This window comes from Miniopterus natalensis, chromosome 2 (genome assembly GCF_054644295.1).
Source record: "Miniopterus natalensis isolate mMinNat1 chromosome 2, mMinNat1.hap1, whole genome shotgun sequence".
Classification (NCBI taxonomy): domain Eukaryota; kingdom Metazoa; phylum Chordata; class Mammalia; order Chiroptera; family Miniopteridae; genus Miniopterus; species Miniopterus natalensis.
Window position 1 is genome coordinate 21812994 of NC_142082.1, and position 17450 is coordinate 21830443.

At 33.2% G+C, this 17450-nt stretch overlaps 1 protein-coding gene across 1 annotated transcript in view; it reads right to left on the reverse strand.

Annotated features, from left to right (window-relative positions):
* The window catches only part of LOC107523939 (disintegrin and metalloproteinase domain-containing protein 2), a 102093-nt gene that overhangs the window by 55180 nt on the left and 29463 nt on the right, over positions 1-17450 (reverse strand). The window contains exons 3-8 of the mRNA XM_016195638.2: positions 12427-12503; positions 11861-12029; positions 8259-8315; positions 5939-6010; positions 5352-5518; positions 3724-3805 (exon numbers count right to left, since the gene is read on the reverse strand). Of these exons, the coding sequence (XP_016051124.2) occupies positions 3724-3805; positions 5352-5518; positions 5939-6010; positions 8259-8315; positions 11861-12029; positions 12427-12503 (624 nt within the window). The remainder of the gene's footprint in view (positions 1-3723; positions 3806-5351; positions 5519-5938; positions 6011-8258; positions 8316-11860; positions 12030-12426; positions 12504-17450) is intronic.

Sequence of the window (17450 nt, forward strand, 5' to 3'; positions counted from 1 at the left end):
GTTTGTTTTCAGGAAGTAGTAAAAAGGCCTGGCAGCTATTCAATCAATGTAGCTATATAACTGTTTCTCTTTCTCTATTGCTCCTGGTCCTTGCTATCTTTTATAGCTCCGTAAGATGGAAATAACAACATCCGAAAAGTTCCACTTTAGTCATTCGTGTAGAAGCCATCCCCTGCACTCCCATGTGCAAGCGTTCCTTTTTTCTCTGTCTTCTTACTAGTGCATCGATTCTGGCCTCTCCTTTCATTGTGAGATAGGGCCAAAGATATGGTTTGTACTGGACATCACATTCCTTCGCACTCACTTTGTGGCAATCTCACACTGGGCTCCTATTACTCAGAGAGGGAGGGCTGTCATTGCAAAATACCACAGGCTGGGGTGGTTTAAATAACAGAAATTTATTTTCTCACAGTTCTGGAGATTAGAAGTGTGAGATCAAGTTTCCCAAAGGGCTGCTTTCTGGTAAGATCTCTCTTCCTAGGTTGTAGAAGGCTGTCTTTTCAGAGTGTCCTCACATAGCCTTCTTGAGTGTATGCACACAGATATCTCTGGTGTCTTTTCCTCTTTTGTAAGGACCCCATTTCTACTGGATTAGAGGCCCACTCTTATAACCTCCTTTAATCATAATTATCTCCCTAAAGGCCCAATCTCCAATATATAGTCACATTGGGTGTTAGGGTTCAATAAATGAATTTTAGGAGTACACAATCTAGTCCATAAAAGACTGGTACCAAAAACTTGAGAAAGGCATAAACTGGAGCTTGAGAATTTCCTACAGGATAGTGTTATGATTACTTTTGTTTTGAGCATAAACTAATGGAAAAACTAAAATTATATTTAGCATTGGAATTTTTAAGAATTTTGTATAAAAGTTTATAAGTAAGTAGACAAGTTCCTTTTGGAGAATCTACTTAGGACAATAGCTGTCAAATAATACAGTAGCTGCCATTTATTAAGGCCTCTTATATGCCAATCACTAGTATTCCTTTGTTGTACATGTGATTATTTTCTATAAATATGTCTGTCATGTTTGCTTTGTAAAAACTTCTAGTCTCTAGTATTAGAAATCAAGATACTACATATGCATTTTAGATAAAGTTTTTTAATACTGTTCAAACTATCTCAATTTTTGGTCTGATAAGTTAATTATCCATGTATGATATTTGTTTTATGCATCTTAGTTTGCTATATATGAGCTCAGGTTTAATATATAATGCTAGTAAATTTTGTTTCATTCTAAATAATAAATCACTTAAAATCCATATCTACCTGAAGAACATTTTGTTGCTTTATACTATTGATGCATCAAATTTCCTTTGGTGAAATATTTGTTTCTTTTTCTTACTCTTTAGGGTTAAAATCTCTGTGGCATTATATATGGGTGTGAAACTTATAAAGAGAAAACAATATGATAATTCTTATTTTTAATAGTTGAAATTAAAATATTTTGTTTTTATTATTGCTGTTTGAAATTACTAATAACATTATTTGTGTGATATTTTTATGCCTTTTAAATAATTTTGTATCACATGGAGTGCACAAATCTTAAGTGCTTTGATGCAGTTTTATATGTATATACATATATGTATGTATAGAATATTTATTTACACATATATACACATTCTTATACATAATTTACTTATAATATGATCTGTACATACATATATACACACATATTTGTGAAGTGTGTGTGTGACACATATCTTCATAACTATTATACTGTACAAAATATAGGATATTTTTATCACCCAGGAAGTTCTCTCCAGCAAGTTTTCAGGCATTGCCTCCCAACAACTTGTAACTTCTATTATGACTTTTAACAAAATGGTATATCTTTACCTACATGTTAAAATGGCATAATAAAATAAATATTCTTTTGTTCCTGGTTTATTTTGCTCAATATAGAGTTTTTTAGATCTATCAACGTTGAGTATATCGCAGTAGTTTTTTGTGTGTTTTTATTGCTTACATTATGTCACTATACCACACATATTGATCCATTTCATTGTTAGGAGGACTAGGATTGTTAAGATGTCAATGTCCCTCAAATTGATATAAAGATTCAGTGCAAAATTAATCAGAATCCAAGAAGTTTTCCTTGAAATTGACAAGCTAATTTTAAAATGGAAATGCAGAAAACTTAGAATACCTAAATCAGTCTGAAGTAGTAGTAGTGGTAGGGTTTACACTACCATTTTTGATGGTTTAACATAAAACTGTAGTTATTAAGACAATGTGTTGTTGGCTGAAGTACAGAAAAAAAACACCAATGATAACAAAAGAGTCCAAAAAGAGGCTTAGAAATAAGATGCCCTATTTTAATACCAGGGGCACCACTAGGGGGTTAGGTAGGGAGAGTGGTGAGTGTTTAACCTGAGAAGGCAGAGCTTCAACTGTTTGCTTCAATATTTCACTCCAGTGAATATCGGCTCTGCTGATTTTTCCAACGAAAGATCTGGCAATGATTATCCCAATGAAAAAAATGTGGAGAATAAGAAAAAATAGTTGAGCCTGGCCAGGCGTGGCTCAGCGGCTGAGCATCAAGCTAGGATCCAGGAGATCGCAGTTTGATTCCTGGTCAGGGCACATGCCCAGTTTGCGGGCTCGACCCCCAGTCGGGGGTGCAGGAGGCAGCCGATCAATGACTCTCATCACTGATGTTTCTGTCTCTCTCTCTCCTCTCCCTTCTTCTCTCTGAAATCAATAGATATATTGAAAAAAAAAAAAGAATAGTAGAAAAATCTTCTCTGATTCCTCCTCTCTCTGTAGAGACCACTGCCTTCTGCCCATGAGCCACATACTTTCCAGTAAGTGAGGGCATTTTTTTTTCTTCTTGGGAGCTAACCTTCCTTTAGGGAGAATGGGTTCTGCTCTGATTTTGTTAATCGATGAAGGCCCTGATCCACATGAGAATCTTACAGTTTGTTAGTGTTGCATGTGACTGGGGAAATCAGCCAAAAGCTGGGTAAATCCACCTTTTGGGACTAGGTAATGGCTTGCCCATAGACATAAGTCACATTTTCAAAACTGTCATATGTAAATTTTAAAGCTGATTGATTCATCCTATCACATCTTCACTTAGCTTCATTTGTTCACTGAAATAAGAGTATTCTGCATTGCCTCCCTCAAATTCCAGCAGACATTGTACAAACACACACAAAATAAACAAGCAAGTTCTACATGTCAGAATAACCACAGCATTATGAAAGAGGAGCAAAAATATACAATTTTAAATACACCTAGATTTCCTACTAAGATAAATAATGCCAATTAGGGCATTTGACTGTTATTTTTCACCTGTGCCCTACAAAGAATTTTAAGGCAATTTATAGTTTCCAAAGTTTATTTTAATCTGGTTCATAATTATGTTAGCTACATAATTAAGAAAATGATGAAAATCTAAGCTTGAAGTTAAAATCAATTAATGGTTAAATACTGGGCACATGAAAATTTATGAGCATCTTATAAGCTTAAATAGATCACTACATTAACTTTCTTAAAAGGATATTTTGAACTCATGAGATGAAATGGCAAAAATTTTATGTGTATTAAGTTCAATGAAGACTTTCTATAGTTCAAACATTTCTCTCAGCAACAGGGAAAAATATTAATATATTCATTATGCAAATATTAATATACCTAGAAATAATTTAAAAATATTTAATTATATATGATCTAAACAGCATTCTATTTATATATTTTAGCCAAGTAGATTATACCAACCAGAACAATACTTCCTCCATATTGTCTATCGCACATCTTTCCTTGAAAGGATGCACCAACGTAATCTGAGATTTCTCTGTAACTTAAGTTTTAAAAAAACATAATCACAAATTAAACTAAACACAATTAATATTAAATTTACCAATTTTTAAAAATATTTATATAATATATTCATAGGCATTTCCATGTAACATTAAAGTAACAAAGCATAGGAAGTAACTAAATGTGTCTGCTTCTTTTGGAAACAATAAAATAGATTTTAAAACAAATATTATAAAGTGTATAATCATATGGATTTTTTAAAAATAGAAGATTTTGTTTTATGTAGCATTCATTAAATAATAAAATATTCCTAAGTGATCAAAATTAGAAAATGAAATAAAATTTCTTAAAATTAAGAAAATAAGGCAATGCAGTTGATAAATAGGAAGAGTCGCCTTATGGACTGAAGTTTCCTTTTAAAAAGATAGAATTAGCTCAACCAGCAGTTGAGCGTAAACCTATGACCCTGGAGACCATGGTTCAGTTCTCAGTCAAGGCACATGCCCAGGTTGTGGGCTCCATCCCTAGCATGGGGTGTGCAGGAGGCAGCTGATCAGTGACTCTCATCATTGATGTCTCTCTCTCTCTCTCTCTCCCCCCTTCCTCTCTCTGAAATCAATAAAGATATATTTTTTAAAAAGATAGAATTAGCTTCCCAAAGTTATGCAAAGTTGTAGCATATTTGAGGGGCAGAAAATAACAAAAAAGATTATTTTTAAATATATAGGGTGTCCCCAAAAATGTATACACACACTTTGAATAAGTATAAAGACAGTTTTTATTAAAATACATTTCAGCCTAGCCCATATGGCTCAATGGTTGAGCACTGGCCCATGAACCAAGAGATCCCTGGTTTGATTCCCAGTCAGGGCACATGCCCAGGATCTGGGCTCTGCCCCCAGTAGGGAGCGTGCAGAAGGCAGCCAATAGATGTCTCTTTCTCATCGATGTTTCTATCTCTCTCTCCCCCTCCTTTCCTCTCTTTATAAAATCATTAAAAACATATTTAATAAAAATAAAACAAAATGCATTTCATTTTCAAAATTGAGTTATCAGATGTTAATGTGTGTATACATTTTTTGGGAGACACTATGTAATTTAATTTAATAATATATGTAGGTTCTGGACATTGATTAAAAAAAAGGGTATTAAATAGAGATTCTTCTGCTTTTTAAAAGGAAACATAATGTGAATGTGGTATGTTAGAAATGTTTAAATATACAACAGTGTTTCCATTTCCTTGTTATTTTTGTTTTATGGAAATAAAGCGTAAGAAGAAGCCCAAATTACTATATTCATAGAAGTCAGGAACATTTCTTCAGATAGATATTATTAGTATTTTATGTGTAGCTAGGGTTATTATACTATAAGGTAAGAAGGCAAGATCAAAGGAGTAAATTTTAAATACAAACAGCGTGATATCAATAATTCTATAAAACCCACGTTGTGAAAAATATTCACATGATGTATGTAAGAAAAATGGCACAAGATTTTTTTTCCCTAAAGTATTGTCAACTGTCAAAAAGTAGGTTAAATATGGGTATGCTTTCTTTGTATAAGATTTAGTAATGCCAAGATATGCTTACACAAGTAAAAATGCCATATCATGTGGACGCAAAACGAGATAAGATCTTTTCCATTTTAAAAATCTGTGTAATAATTCATCAACATCTCCAATTACTGAAATTTTATTTTCATCTATCCAAAGCTCCAATGAAGATAGAATTATCGTAATACTAAATGGCGTAAAAATCTAAAATAGAACACATAAAGAAAATATATTCAAATATCATGGTCTAAATAGATTTGGAAATTAAATGTGAAAATAAACACTATCCTGATGACAAATATTAAACAACTGAACTGTAAGTTTGTTCTGAATCTTATAAATAATACATACTACTAATGAAACAAGTTATAATTAACATTTGAAAAGTCTGTCCTTAAGCATGCCCCAAGTCAAGTGCTATCTTTAATCTTTACAATAACCTAATTAAGTATATGCAATAACTGATATTATTTCTATTAAACAGCTAGAAAACTGAAACTTAAAATGGTTGTATAATTTTCTCTACTTACACAAGAAGTGTATTCAGGCAGTGTCATAAAAGAAACGACAGGAATTTTTTAAGTAACACAAGCAAATGCAAAAGTTCTAAAAGACAACACTTACAGCATTAGTCAATGCAATTAACTGGAAAATTTTCTGAGTGACAACAGCTGTATCAGAACCCATATGATTATACTGAAAAAGATAATCACACATTTTAGATCTAAATATATTTAATATTTAATGATTGTTGTTTTGTTTAAATTTTAATATAGTGGCTTTGAAATGTTTAAGCTACTAATTATTAGTTTTTAAATATAAAACATTATAGAAATAATATGATATTCAGTGTGAGAAATAGGATATATAAAAAAGAACACTACAAAATTCCAAAAATAGAAGAGGAGAGACATTCCCAAAGCTATTTTACATGGCCAGCATTACCCTGACACCAAAATCAGACAAGGGCACTACAAAAAAGGATTACAGGTCAATATCTCTGATGAACGTAGATTTAAAAATTCTCAATAAAATGTTAGCTTACTGAGATCAACAGCACATTTAAAAGGATCATATACCATGAGGAAGTAGGATTTATACCATGGATGCAAAAATGGTTCAACATTCAGAAACCAGTTAATGTGATACATTACAAAATGAAGAAAAAAATCATATAATCATCTCAATTGATATATAAAGAGCATTTTACAGAATTCAACATCTTTTCATAATAATAACTCTCAAATAAAATATGTATAGAAAGAACATGCTTCAACATAATAAAGACCCTAGATGACAGGCCTACAGCCAAGATCATAATCAATGGTGAAAAGCTGAAAACGTTTCCCTTTCAATCAGTGACAATACAAGGATGCCTAGTCTCACCACTTTTACATAGCACAAATTGAAATCTTAGCCAGAGAAATTAGGCAAGAAAAATAGTTAAAACACATTCAAATGAGAAAGGAAGAAGTGAAACTGTCACTATTTGCAGGTGCCATGTTACATATAGAAAGCCCCAAACTCATCACCACAAAAGTGTTAGAACTAGTAAACAAAGATAGTAAAGTTGCAGGATAAAAAAATGAATATACAAAAATAGGTTTCATTTTCATATATTAATAGCAAACTGTCAGAAAGAAAAATTAAGAAGAAAATCCCATTTACAATGACATCAAAAAGAATGAAATACCCAGGAATAAACGTAATCACGGAGGTAAAGGATCTGTATACTGAAAACTATAAGATATTGATGAAAGAACTGAAAAACACACACAAATGAATGCAAATATATTCAATGCTCAGGGGTTAATATTGTTAAAATGTTTATACTACACAAAACAAACTACAGATTTGATGTAATCACTATCAAAATTTCAATGTCAACTAGGAGTCATAGAACCTTCATTGTGAAAGGACAAGATGGTTTGAGAGATTTAAGAGTAAGAACTTCAAAGTGTTTGATCTCACTTGTATGCAAAAAATTTTTAGATCCACCTCAGCTGACATCTAACTTGAGAGCAAGCCCAACTAATCACTGAAGGACTGCCCTGGCACAGAGCCAATCTGCAAAATGTGCAAGAAGTGTTTTTTTCCAATGCTGAATTTTCAACAAAAATCACAAGGTTCCTTAGTCAGCCTGAGATGTTATAACAAAAATATTATAGACTAGGTGCCTAAACAACAAACATTTATCTCTCTCAGTTCTGGAAATATCATTTAGTGTTTGATGAAAATTATTTTCCTGGTTCATAAATGGCCATCTTGAGGGAATCTGGAGCCTCTTTTATAAGGGTCTTAATCTCCTTCATAAGAGCTACATATCAATGACTCCAGCCACTCTCAAAGGCCCCACCCTCCAAACACTATCAAATTATATTAGATTTTGATATGCATTTCAAAGAAACACAAACATTAATTTATATTATGAGGCAAACAAAAAGAAAGAAACAAACAAACAAAAAAGTATGTCCCAAAGGAACAAGATAAATTGGGAGAAACCATCCTTGAGGAAATGCAGATGTACCAAAGTCTTTAAAACAACTAAAATATGCTCAAAGAACTAAAGGAAAACACAGGCTAAGAGAAATCAGGAAAATTACATATAAACAAAATGAGATTGTCAACAAAAAATATAGAAACTATAAAAAAAAACACAAATAAATTCTGGAGCTCTAAAATGCAATAATTGAGCTGAAAATTCACTAGAAATTTTCAACAGATTTGAAGAGGCAGGACAAAGAATCAACCAACTTGCAGAGAGGACAATTGAAATTATAGAGTCTAAAGACCAGAAAGAAAAAAAGAGACACTTGTGAAATACCATTAAGCAAAAAAAATGTATGAATTATGGGAGTCCCAGAAAAAGAAGAGAGATTATTTGAAGAAAAAAATAATTGCTGATATAAATTGACGTAAGGCAAATAAATCAGAATATACTTACCAAATTTTTTTCAACTACAATATGTGTTTCTATATACTTAAGGAAATCTGCAGCTGGCTGAAAAAAATCCACATGAAAATTAAATAATGGCTTAAATATATTAGTGTTTATCACTACTTCATGAGTTCATTGCTGAAAAATCCAACTTTATATTTAAAAATAGAACCACATAATATAACCAAAATGAGGTATCAAAGAATGATTTTCAGAATATTTCCCTTGTCACCTCTTTTGCAGCTGATCAACCATTTAATTTACTCAGAAAGTAACTTTCCTCTACCTTCCATTCTGTATATTTTCATTGGTTTTGAGCAATTTATATTTGTTTTTCTGAAAAAAAAAAAAAAAACACACACACACAAAAAAACCCTTCCATTGACTCATTAAAAATTGTGGGAATTTTTTTATTAGCTTAATGATGCAATTATGCATTAATTACTATGTGGTATGGTTTTATCTATGACCCTGAAAGTGTAAGTAGCCAACTGTCAGTTTAGAGGGGTGATATTTCACCTGAAGGATAAAGTTAATCCTTGTGTGAATCACCTCAGGCAAAGGTGAGCAACAGAGAATCAAAATGAGTAACTCTCTTAAACTGCACCATGGATATCTCAAAATATAGGTCCTGGGTAGGATGTCATCTACCTGGAGTGCAGTGGGTAAGGGAGGCAAAAATGCGAGGCCCGGTGGGATTTGAACTCTGGCTGATCATTTTTGTGACTTAGGCTCTGCCAAAAAACGAGGACAAAAAAATGATTATTTTCATGCTTATTTTTACCTGAAGATAACCTAGGAGGAATGCCCTAAGGAAAACTTGTAAGGCAGACTTTGTGAATCCTTTAAGACTATAGCATTGATAACTCAAAATATCTTGTTACTAAAATAACATAACTGCAAATACTGGACAAATATCCAGAAGCAGAAAAGGAGGATGACATTTCAGAAACTGAGGGAGCTTTTTTTATATTTTATTTTAATGTCCATAGGTTTTATTTTTCACATTGAAGTTTAAAATTTTCCCATTTTAGCAAAATAACTTTCCTTAATACATTAATCTGAATATTAGGGAATATGAGATTTAGTAGAGATCAGAAAAATGACGGTTACAGTAATTTAAAGAAAAAAGAAAAATTGAGCCCAGCTGGCATGCTCAGTGGTTGAGGGTCGACCCATGAACCAGGAGGTCAGGGTTCGATTCCCGGTCAGGGCACATGCCCAGGTTGTGGGCTCCATCCCCAGTAGGGGGCGTGCAGGAGGCATCCGATCAATGACTCATCATTGATGTTTCTATATCTCTCTCCCTCTTTTTCTGTTTCTGAAATCAATAAAAACACATAATTTTTTTTTTTTAAAGTTGAGAAAGATCAGGAAGACAAATTTAAGGGTGATTGATCACTCATTTTCATCCATTTTAAAATTCTATTTCTTGGCCCACACCTTGGAGATTTCAGGGTTGTTGTTTTTTTTAAAAAAATGCAGATGAAATGCCCTTATGGTCTAACTTGTTTTTTTTTTAACCATTTCCATTCAAAATTAAGCACAAAATATTTCATGATAGTTTGGCTTATAGGGCTTCATCTGTTCATTAAACTCCCTAAACAAGAAAATAACACTCCTTTACTGGAAGGTAAGCATAAACATTTAAATTAAATGAGACAAACCATGTATTAATAGATTGAAGAATTCAAAACCATTTCTTCATTTTCATCAACATGTATTAGTTGTCTAACATTCCCTGGATTCTGGTTCACTTTCTCTTTGAGATTGGGATTGGCTATATTTAGCTAATAATATATTCATTCACTTAATGAACAATAAAGTTTTATGGGATAAAGATACAGTCTATTTTAGCCCAATAAATTTAAGAAAAAGTTACATAAAAGAATGCCATGAAATGTGTCTGTTGAAAGGTGATATTTCAAACAACCTCAAAAGCCACTTTATGTAGTAAGAGAATGTGGCCGTATAATTAGACAAATTGCTTAGATATCTATTATATGAAGATAACTTAATTGCAGTAAAGTTTTCTTTGGTCAAGTAAATACTAAGGAATTGGTATTCAAATAATAAAACTTGTAAAAATAAATTTAACAAAATAAGCTTGACAACTTGAAGACTGAACTATGCAAAACAATGAAGAAAAATATTAAAGAAAATCTAAAAAAAAAAAAAGCTATTCAATGTTCATAGATAGCAAGAGTTAATATTGTTCAATGGCAATATCCCCCAGGTAAATCTACAGAATCAATACAATCCCAGGTGGCATTTTTAGGAAACTGAAATAAATTTTAAAATTCATTTAGAATTTCATAACAACAAGAATAGCCAGAACAATATCAAAAAAGAAGAATTCACACTTACTGATTCCAAAACTTACTTGAGAGGTATAGTAATAAAAAAGGTGTGGCTCTGGCTTAAGAATAAGCTTAAAGATCAATGGAATATAATTGCAATTGTGGAAATAGTCCCTAACATTTATGGTCAATTGATCTTTGAGAAAAATAAAAAAGGCCATGAAAATTCAATAGAACAAAAAATAGTCTTTAACAAATGGTGTTGGGAAAATTAGAAATCCATATGAAGAATAACAAATTTAGAATCTTAGATCACTCCCTACAAAAATTCAATTGAATCACACATCAAATTCAATAGATTAAACAATAAAACTTATGGAAGAAATATAGAAATAAATTTTGTAGCCCTCGTGAGATAGTTAATTTTATCTGTCAACTCGACTGTGTCACAATGTCCAGATATACATTAATGTTTGTGTACATATATGCACACATACATATTTATATATATCCTGTTGGTTCTGTTTCTCTGGAAAAACATCTGCCCTGAAATAAACCTTTACCTACTATAACTACAGATCAGAGATGGTTGGAAACTAAACCCAGAATCTCATTCTATGAGTAGATTCATTACAACATGAACTGAATTTTCAACATCACATGGTGTCTACTGTTAAAGTGAGGGTATTAATTGTGAAAAAATTAGATCCTGAAAATTGGAATGGGGACATATGGGAAGTTTCTGATGAATCTGTGGTCACTGAACCCTTAAATTCTGGAGTCTCCTTTGCCAGTAGGAGCAGCTTCTCCATCCTTGCATTAAGAAATTGACCCTGCATCCTGAGGAAAATGTAATGGCTGCCCCTGAGGCAACTGCCTTAGAAGAAGACCCTAGTGCTTCTCCTCAGCAAATACCTTCAATATTTATGTGAATGGCATTTGTATTTATTATATCAAAATTTTCACATAATGGATATGGAGAAAGGAGAACATCTGTAGACAATAAAGGCCTAGATGATAAGGGGAAAAACTGCCACTAACAGTGAAAAATGAACAGCTTGTAGTTCTGGAAATTTGAATGACTATTTTTAAGGCTTACAATATTAAGTGATAAAGTTTCTGGTACATCTAGCACATTTATCTATCTATGTAACTATCTGTCTATCTATATCTATCTATCTATCTATCTATCTATCTATCTATCTATCTATCTATCTATCATATTTATTAATATAAATAATTTTTCAGAAGAAATACATTGTTTATACTGATGAATAGTAATAGCCATATAGTTAATCAATCACCTACCTGCATACTGTATATTTTATAAGATATTTCTCTTGTCTCAGTATCCTCCTCAGCATATAAAGAGGCACCTGTTTTCTTAGGACTTACTTGATAAACCACATGTTCAAAACCAATTGAAGGTTCCAAGGGCTCAATTGCGTAACTTACATTTTCAAACTGTAGCAAGCCCCTATGAATTTCAAAACACATTTTTTTTAAAGCACATAAAATGTCATTTAGTCAAGTTTTTGTTTAATTGTATGTAGATAATATTCAGTCTTAGTTTTAGGTGGTAAAGTAGGAAAAAAATGCCTAAGTATCCACAAACTTACTGAGTGGTACTGAATAGCAATGCTATTGGTATTTATGTAGCTATTGATATTTCATTGTCTCCAAATATATCAAAAATATTAATTCAGAATAAAGGTAGGAGGCATCACAAGAATTTCCATATTATGCTTTTCCAAAGACAGTTTTCCACAATAAGGCATGGCTCATGTTAGAATCCTTGAATATAATTTTTAATATTTTCAAATTATTTCTAAAATAATACTCCATTTTGTAGTTATAAAATTATATATCACAACCTGAGTCCAGTACATGTGCTAAGGATCACCATAGAATTTGAATATCCTTCAATATGCCCTTGGAAGTAGCAAAAATTCTGAAAAAAAAGATAAAATACATGTATATCTATTAGAATAACTCATGTTAAAGGTAATATTTTCAAATATTTAAAACAAAAGTTAATTTGTGCATATGTGTCAAAGACTCCTTGTTTTTAAAATAGATTTAAAGGATTATTAGATGAGCATTTGGCTCAATTATCCAAAAATTTTCCCACAGGTTCAAAAAGAACTAGTACAATTTCATATTTTTTTCCTGTTATAAATTAAATATGACATTCTTGGTCATTAGAATCAAAGTAAAAATCATGCAGAACATGTTTTTTCATACTCTATTGACTTAATTTTGCACAAACAAAAATGAATCCAAGAGAAATTTTTCTTTTCAAAATTATTTGAGTGTAGTAGCAGAATAACTTGCATTGGATTAACTCTCTCACCAATTACAAATATAAACTCTGGAAAAATAATTTTAAAATCCAACTACAAAGGCAGGCAGGAAAAAGTAAGAGAAGGGAATCAACACTAGAAAGAAAAGCATGGTATTTACTTTACATTTATATTGGTTTTCACCTGAAGGCACTCCCCAAAGCAGAGCAACACAGGGAACTAAAGTTCCAACAAAGAATTCAATCTTATTGACCATGTTTTCAAGTTCTTAGAAATTGAGGTGCCATATCCAGGAAAGGAAGGAGGCACAGAGTGAGGCCCAAGAATGTGTGTTATTAACTCAGGTCTAAATTCTTTATTTACATCTGAACTGAGAATATTTGAAAGAGGTCTCAAGTAGCTTAGCAGAAACTAACTGAGAAGACATTTGGGTGTTTCTGAACACAAGAAGGTAGTTTTGAAAGTGACTCCAGCAAAGTTCATTATCTGATGGAATAAAAATGAAAACCCTTCAGAGACAAGAATCACAGACTTAAGAAACTATCAATGAAGATGGCCCGTATGATTTTAAAATAGTAGATGTGTCAATGTGGCTCATAATCAAGAGAAATATCAGAAAAAGAACTGACCCTGAAATAATCCATGAGTTTGTAATTAGTGGGGGGGGGGGGGGGGAAGGCTTTAAAACAGATTTTAAAAGGGTGATCTAGAACAAAAAGAAAATTTAAGCATAATAGGAAAGCAATTAGGAAATCCTGAAGAGATATAAAGGTTATATAAATGTCAACTCTAAATTCTAGAGCAAAGATATATTTAAAATTTAATACACTGAATAGGTTTTACTGCACATTGGATAAGCAAAGAAAAGGTAAAAAAAAAAAAAAATAGACTTACATAAATCTTCAAATATTAAAGTTGAGAGAAAAGAACCTTTAAAAGATGAACATAGCTGCAGCAACCTGTGAGATAATGTTATCTAAACATGTTTAATTGAACCCCCAGAGGAATGGGAAGAGAAAATAGGTATAAAAATATATCTTTAAAAACATTGACCAAGATTTCCCCAAATATATTGAGATAGTGCAACTTATAGAGTGAAATACTGAATATACAAATAGACAATGGCTAGATTATACAAAAAAATAGAACTCTGACCCACAACCTCCTGCAACCTGCCCAGGAAACCAACACCCTCATGGACAAAAACTAGCCTATGAAGCCAGCCTGCTACAAGTCAGACATTGTAGGAAGCCACATTGTCCTCTCTAGTAACAATACAGGAAACTGAACAATAACTTATGTAAAATAACTAGGACTTAATTAAAAACTTTCAATTTACATAAATTTTGTCTCTGCTTCCAACTTTAGGCAAACCAGAGAAAGCCAAACATGCACCCCTAAACAATGACATAGGATGATTTGCTTCTAGTTAGCCAACCTACAGCTTCCCCACCTCCAATCAGAGCATACTTGAATTTTTTTTTTTCTTTCTCACACCTCCTGCTATTTTAGAGTATTGAAATTAAGGGTCCTCATGACTTTGATTAAATTTAGTTTTCAGTCTTAGCTCTAGAAATCATACCCATCTCTCTCTATATAGACCCCTCAGAGACATGGCCTTTCCCCAGATAATAAGCAACCCCTGAGGCAGCAGAAGACAGTATCAGGGATGGTCCAGACCTCTGGCAGGCTAAAGATAACATCTAAGTTATGAGTTGGGTTCTTAGAATCATAAGGTCCCCATCTTTGAAATAGCTAATTCAGTATTAAACTATTTTTTTCTTTCTATACTGCAAACTCTTGCGTGATACTTCTTTGGGCCAGTGCACACAGGCAGGCAGACTCAAAGATAAACACTGAGGTCCCAGTAACAGGATCTGCCAAAATGCAAGTGACAGTGGCTTACTTCCTTGCTCTGACAAGCTCTGAATAAATAGCTTTTGTTTACTTTCATTTGTTTGGTTTGTGCTCATTTCCAGAAGATATAAGGAACTCAACACATCATAATAACAGATGGAAACCAAAAATAAAGGGAAAATTTTGAAATGAACAAAAGAAAAGTAGCACATAACATTCAGAGGAATAATTATGCAAATTATAGTATTTTTCACTAAATATCTCTATAGATAGGCATGGATATAGATGTATAGAAATAGGGATAGATATATTTGAATAGAGAACTAGGATTCAATGGAATAGAATAAAATGCCAAGATAGAATGAAAGCCCTGGCACCCTGAATTATATATTAAGAAAAAACATTCTTTAAAAATGAAGATGTAAAGAATTGACTTCTGGTATGACAGCATGAGGAGCTCCCCAAATCTTCCTAGCAAAAGGAATGAAAATTATAAACAAAGAACCATTTAAATCCTCTGGAAATGGTTGAAAGGACAAGTCATCCTAAGAGAAAATGAATAAACAGCTCTTTAATGAAACTTATGAAAATTCAGGAATTAAAATGGAAGCCTGTGTAATTTGGGCCAAAACCAGACCTTCTTGCCTCACCTCCAAGCTCAGTGAGAAGTACAAGGCTGCTTGCTGCCAGGGTAACATGACATAGTCTTTTACAGTAAACTGTTTTTGGGGTTTTTTTGTTTTGTTTTCTTAATAAATAGAGTGTACTCTAAAATAATGATAAAGAGTATAGCATAGTAAGTACAGAAACCAGTAATATAATTGCTTATTACCACTATCAAGTATTATGTACTCCACCTAATTGTATGTGCTATACTTTTATATGACTGGCAGTGTAATTGGTTTGTTTACACCAGAATCACCACAAACGTGAGTAACACATTGCCCTACAACAATATGATGGCTATGGTGTGACTAGGTGTTAGGAATTTTTCAGCTCCATTATAATCTTATGGGACCACCATTGCATAGGTGGTCCATTGTTGACTTAAATGTCATTACATGACACATGACTGTACTTACATTTGAGACCAATATTCAACAACTTACTGCTATCAGGACATTAATAAATGATTGTTTGCTTTGTCTTTTTAATTATACATTGATCTTTCATGGTTACCTCCTGAAAAGTAGGAAGTAGAGCTAGGTGTAAGGTATAGCAAAATTATGTAAAATTCAGGCATAGAATATTGTGGCTGTGTATCTCTTTGTCTCTGATTCTAACTCACTCTCTTGTCTCTTATACACACACATATACATGCCATATGCACATACATATATAATATCTATTTGTGTGTGTAGATAAAAATGTATATATCATAACACAATTTGACTATATATTATTTATATAAATGTATAGACTACTCCATAGATAACTCACATATATTTGTCAAGTCTGCTTAGCAAAATTTAAAACAATGGTTGACCATCTCTATTATTTCTTCTGATAAAAGCTTAGTATTTACAAATATGCTTAATTTCAAAGTACTGGTAGATCCCCCACATAAAATCAGTAATGCAAATTGAAAAAAAGAACAGGAATTAGTAGGCCAGGACAAAGGTAAAAAGAAAAACAGCATTTCAAGAACAGATAATTCATGCATTTCTATGCACAATTTTCTATTCTTCTACCAGTAAATTATAGGCATTATAAAATGAAGCTCCAGAAGATTCCAAGATGGCAGCAGATTGAGTGGAAGCTACACTGACACTCTCCCAGGACCAAACTGGAATTACAACTAAAATATAGAAAACCCATCCTGAATAATCAACTGAAGACTAACTGAAGAGAGCCCTCATAATGAAGGCTATAAAGTGGAGACTCCATAGAGACAGGTAGGAAGTGCTGAGGTGTGAGAGGGCAGGTCAGCTCCCACAGAAACCAGCTGAAGTTTCCGAGGGATATCTCAGCTGTAGGGGAGTTCCCACTGAGAATTCAGGGGTCTAAACCCCACGCTGGGCTCCCCAGCCAAGAGCACCAGAACTGAAAAGTTGTCCACATAACACCTGGCTGTGAAAAGCGTGGAGTTTCTGTCAGGGAGGGACACCTGGAAATATAGGCAACATCTTAAAAGTCCCAAGAAACAAAGTTTTGTGTGCAGCCACACACCGTGGGCTCCGGTAGAGGGAGGGCAGAGTGGACTAGAGCTGTGTGAGGAGAATCTAGAATGGTTGGCTCTGGGAATAGAGCTCAGAGGGCAGCCATCTGGATTCCTGTGCTGATTCATTCCCCCATAGAGCCAAGGACATCTTTCTCAGGCAGACATTTACCTTCCAAGCAGCTTTTGCTGGTGAGGGAAGTAATTGCCCCACCCTGCTGGAAAACCTCTCACCCCACCCTGTAGTTTCTATAACCTGAGGCTCATTAAGAGACTGAATAGCAATCAGCCTCTAAGTGCTTTGAGTCTTTGCCTAATTTGCTTCTGGATGCACAGCTTGGAAAAGCAGAACTTAGTGGGCATCTTGGTCCTTTCCAAAGGCACCCAGCCCCAGCAGAGGGAACTGCAAGTTGTGGTGTATAGAAAGCTTCAAACAGGATACTCAAGAACAGTCACAAACAGCATCTGACATTGGCCTGCACTAGAAACTCTCTAAAAAGCCTTGGAGACTTAGCAGATCTAAAGAAACAAAGCCAAATAGGCAGCCAAAAATGGGGAAACAAAAAACAAGCTCCAAATG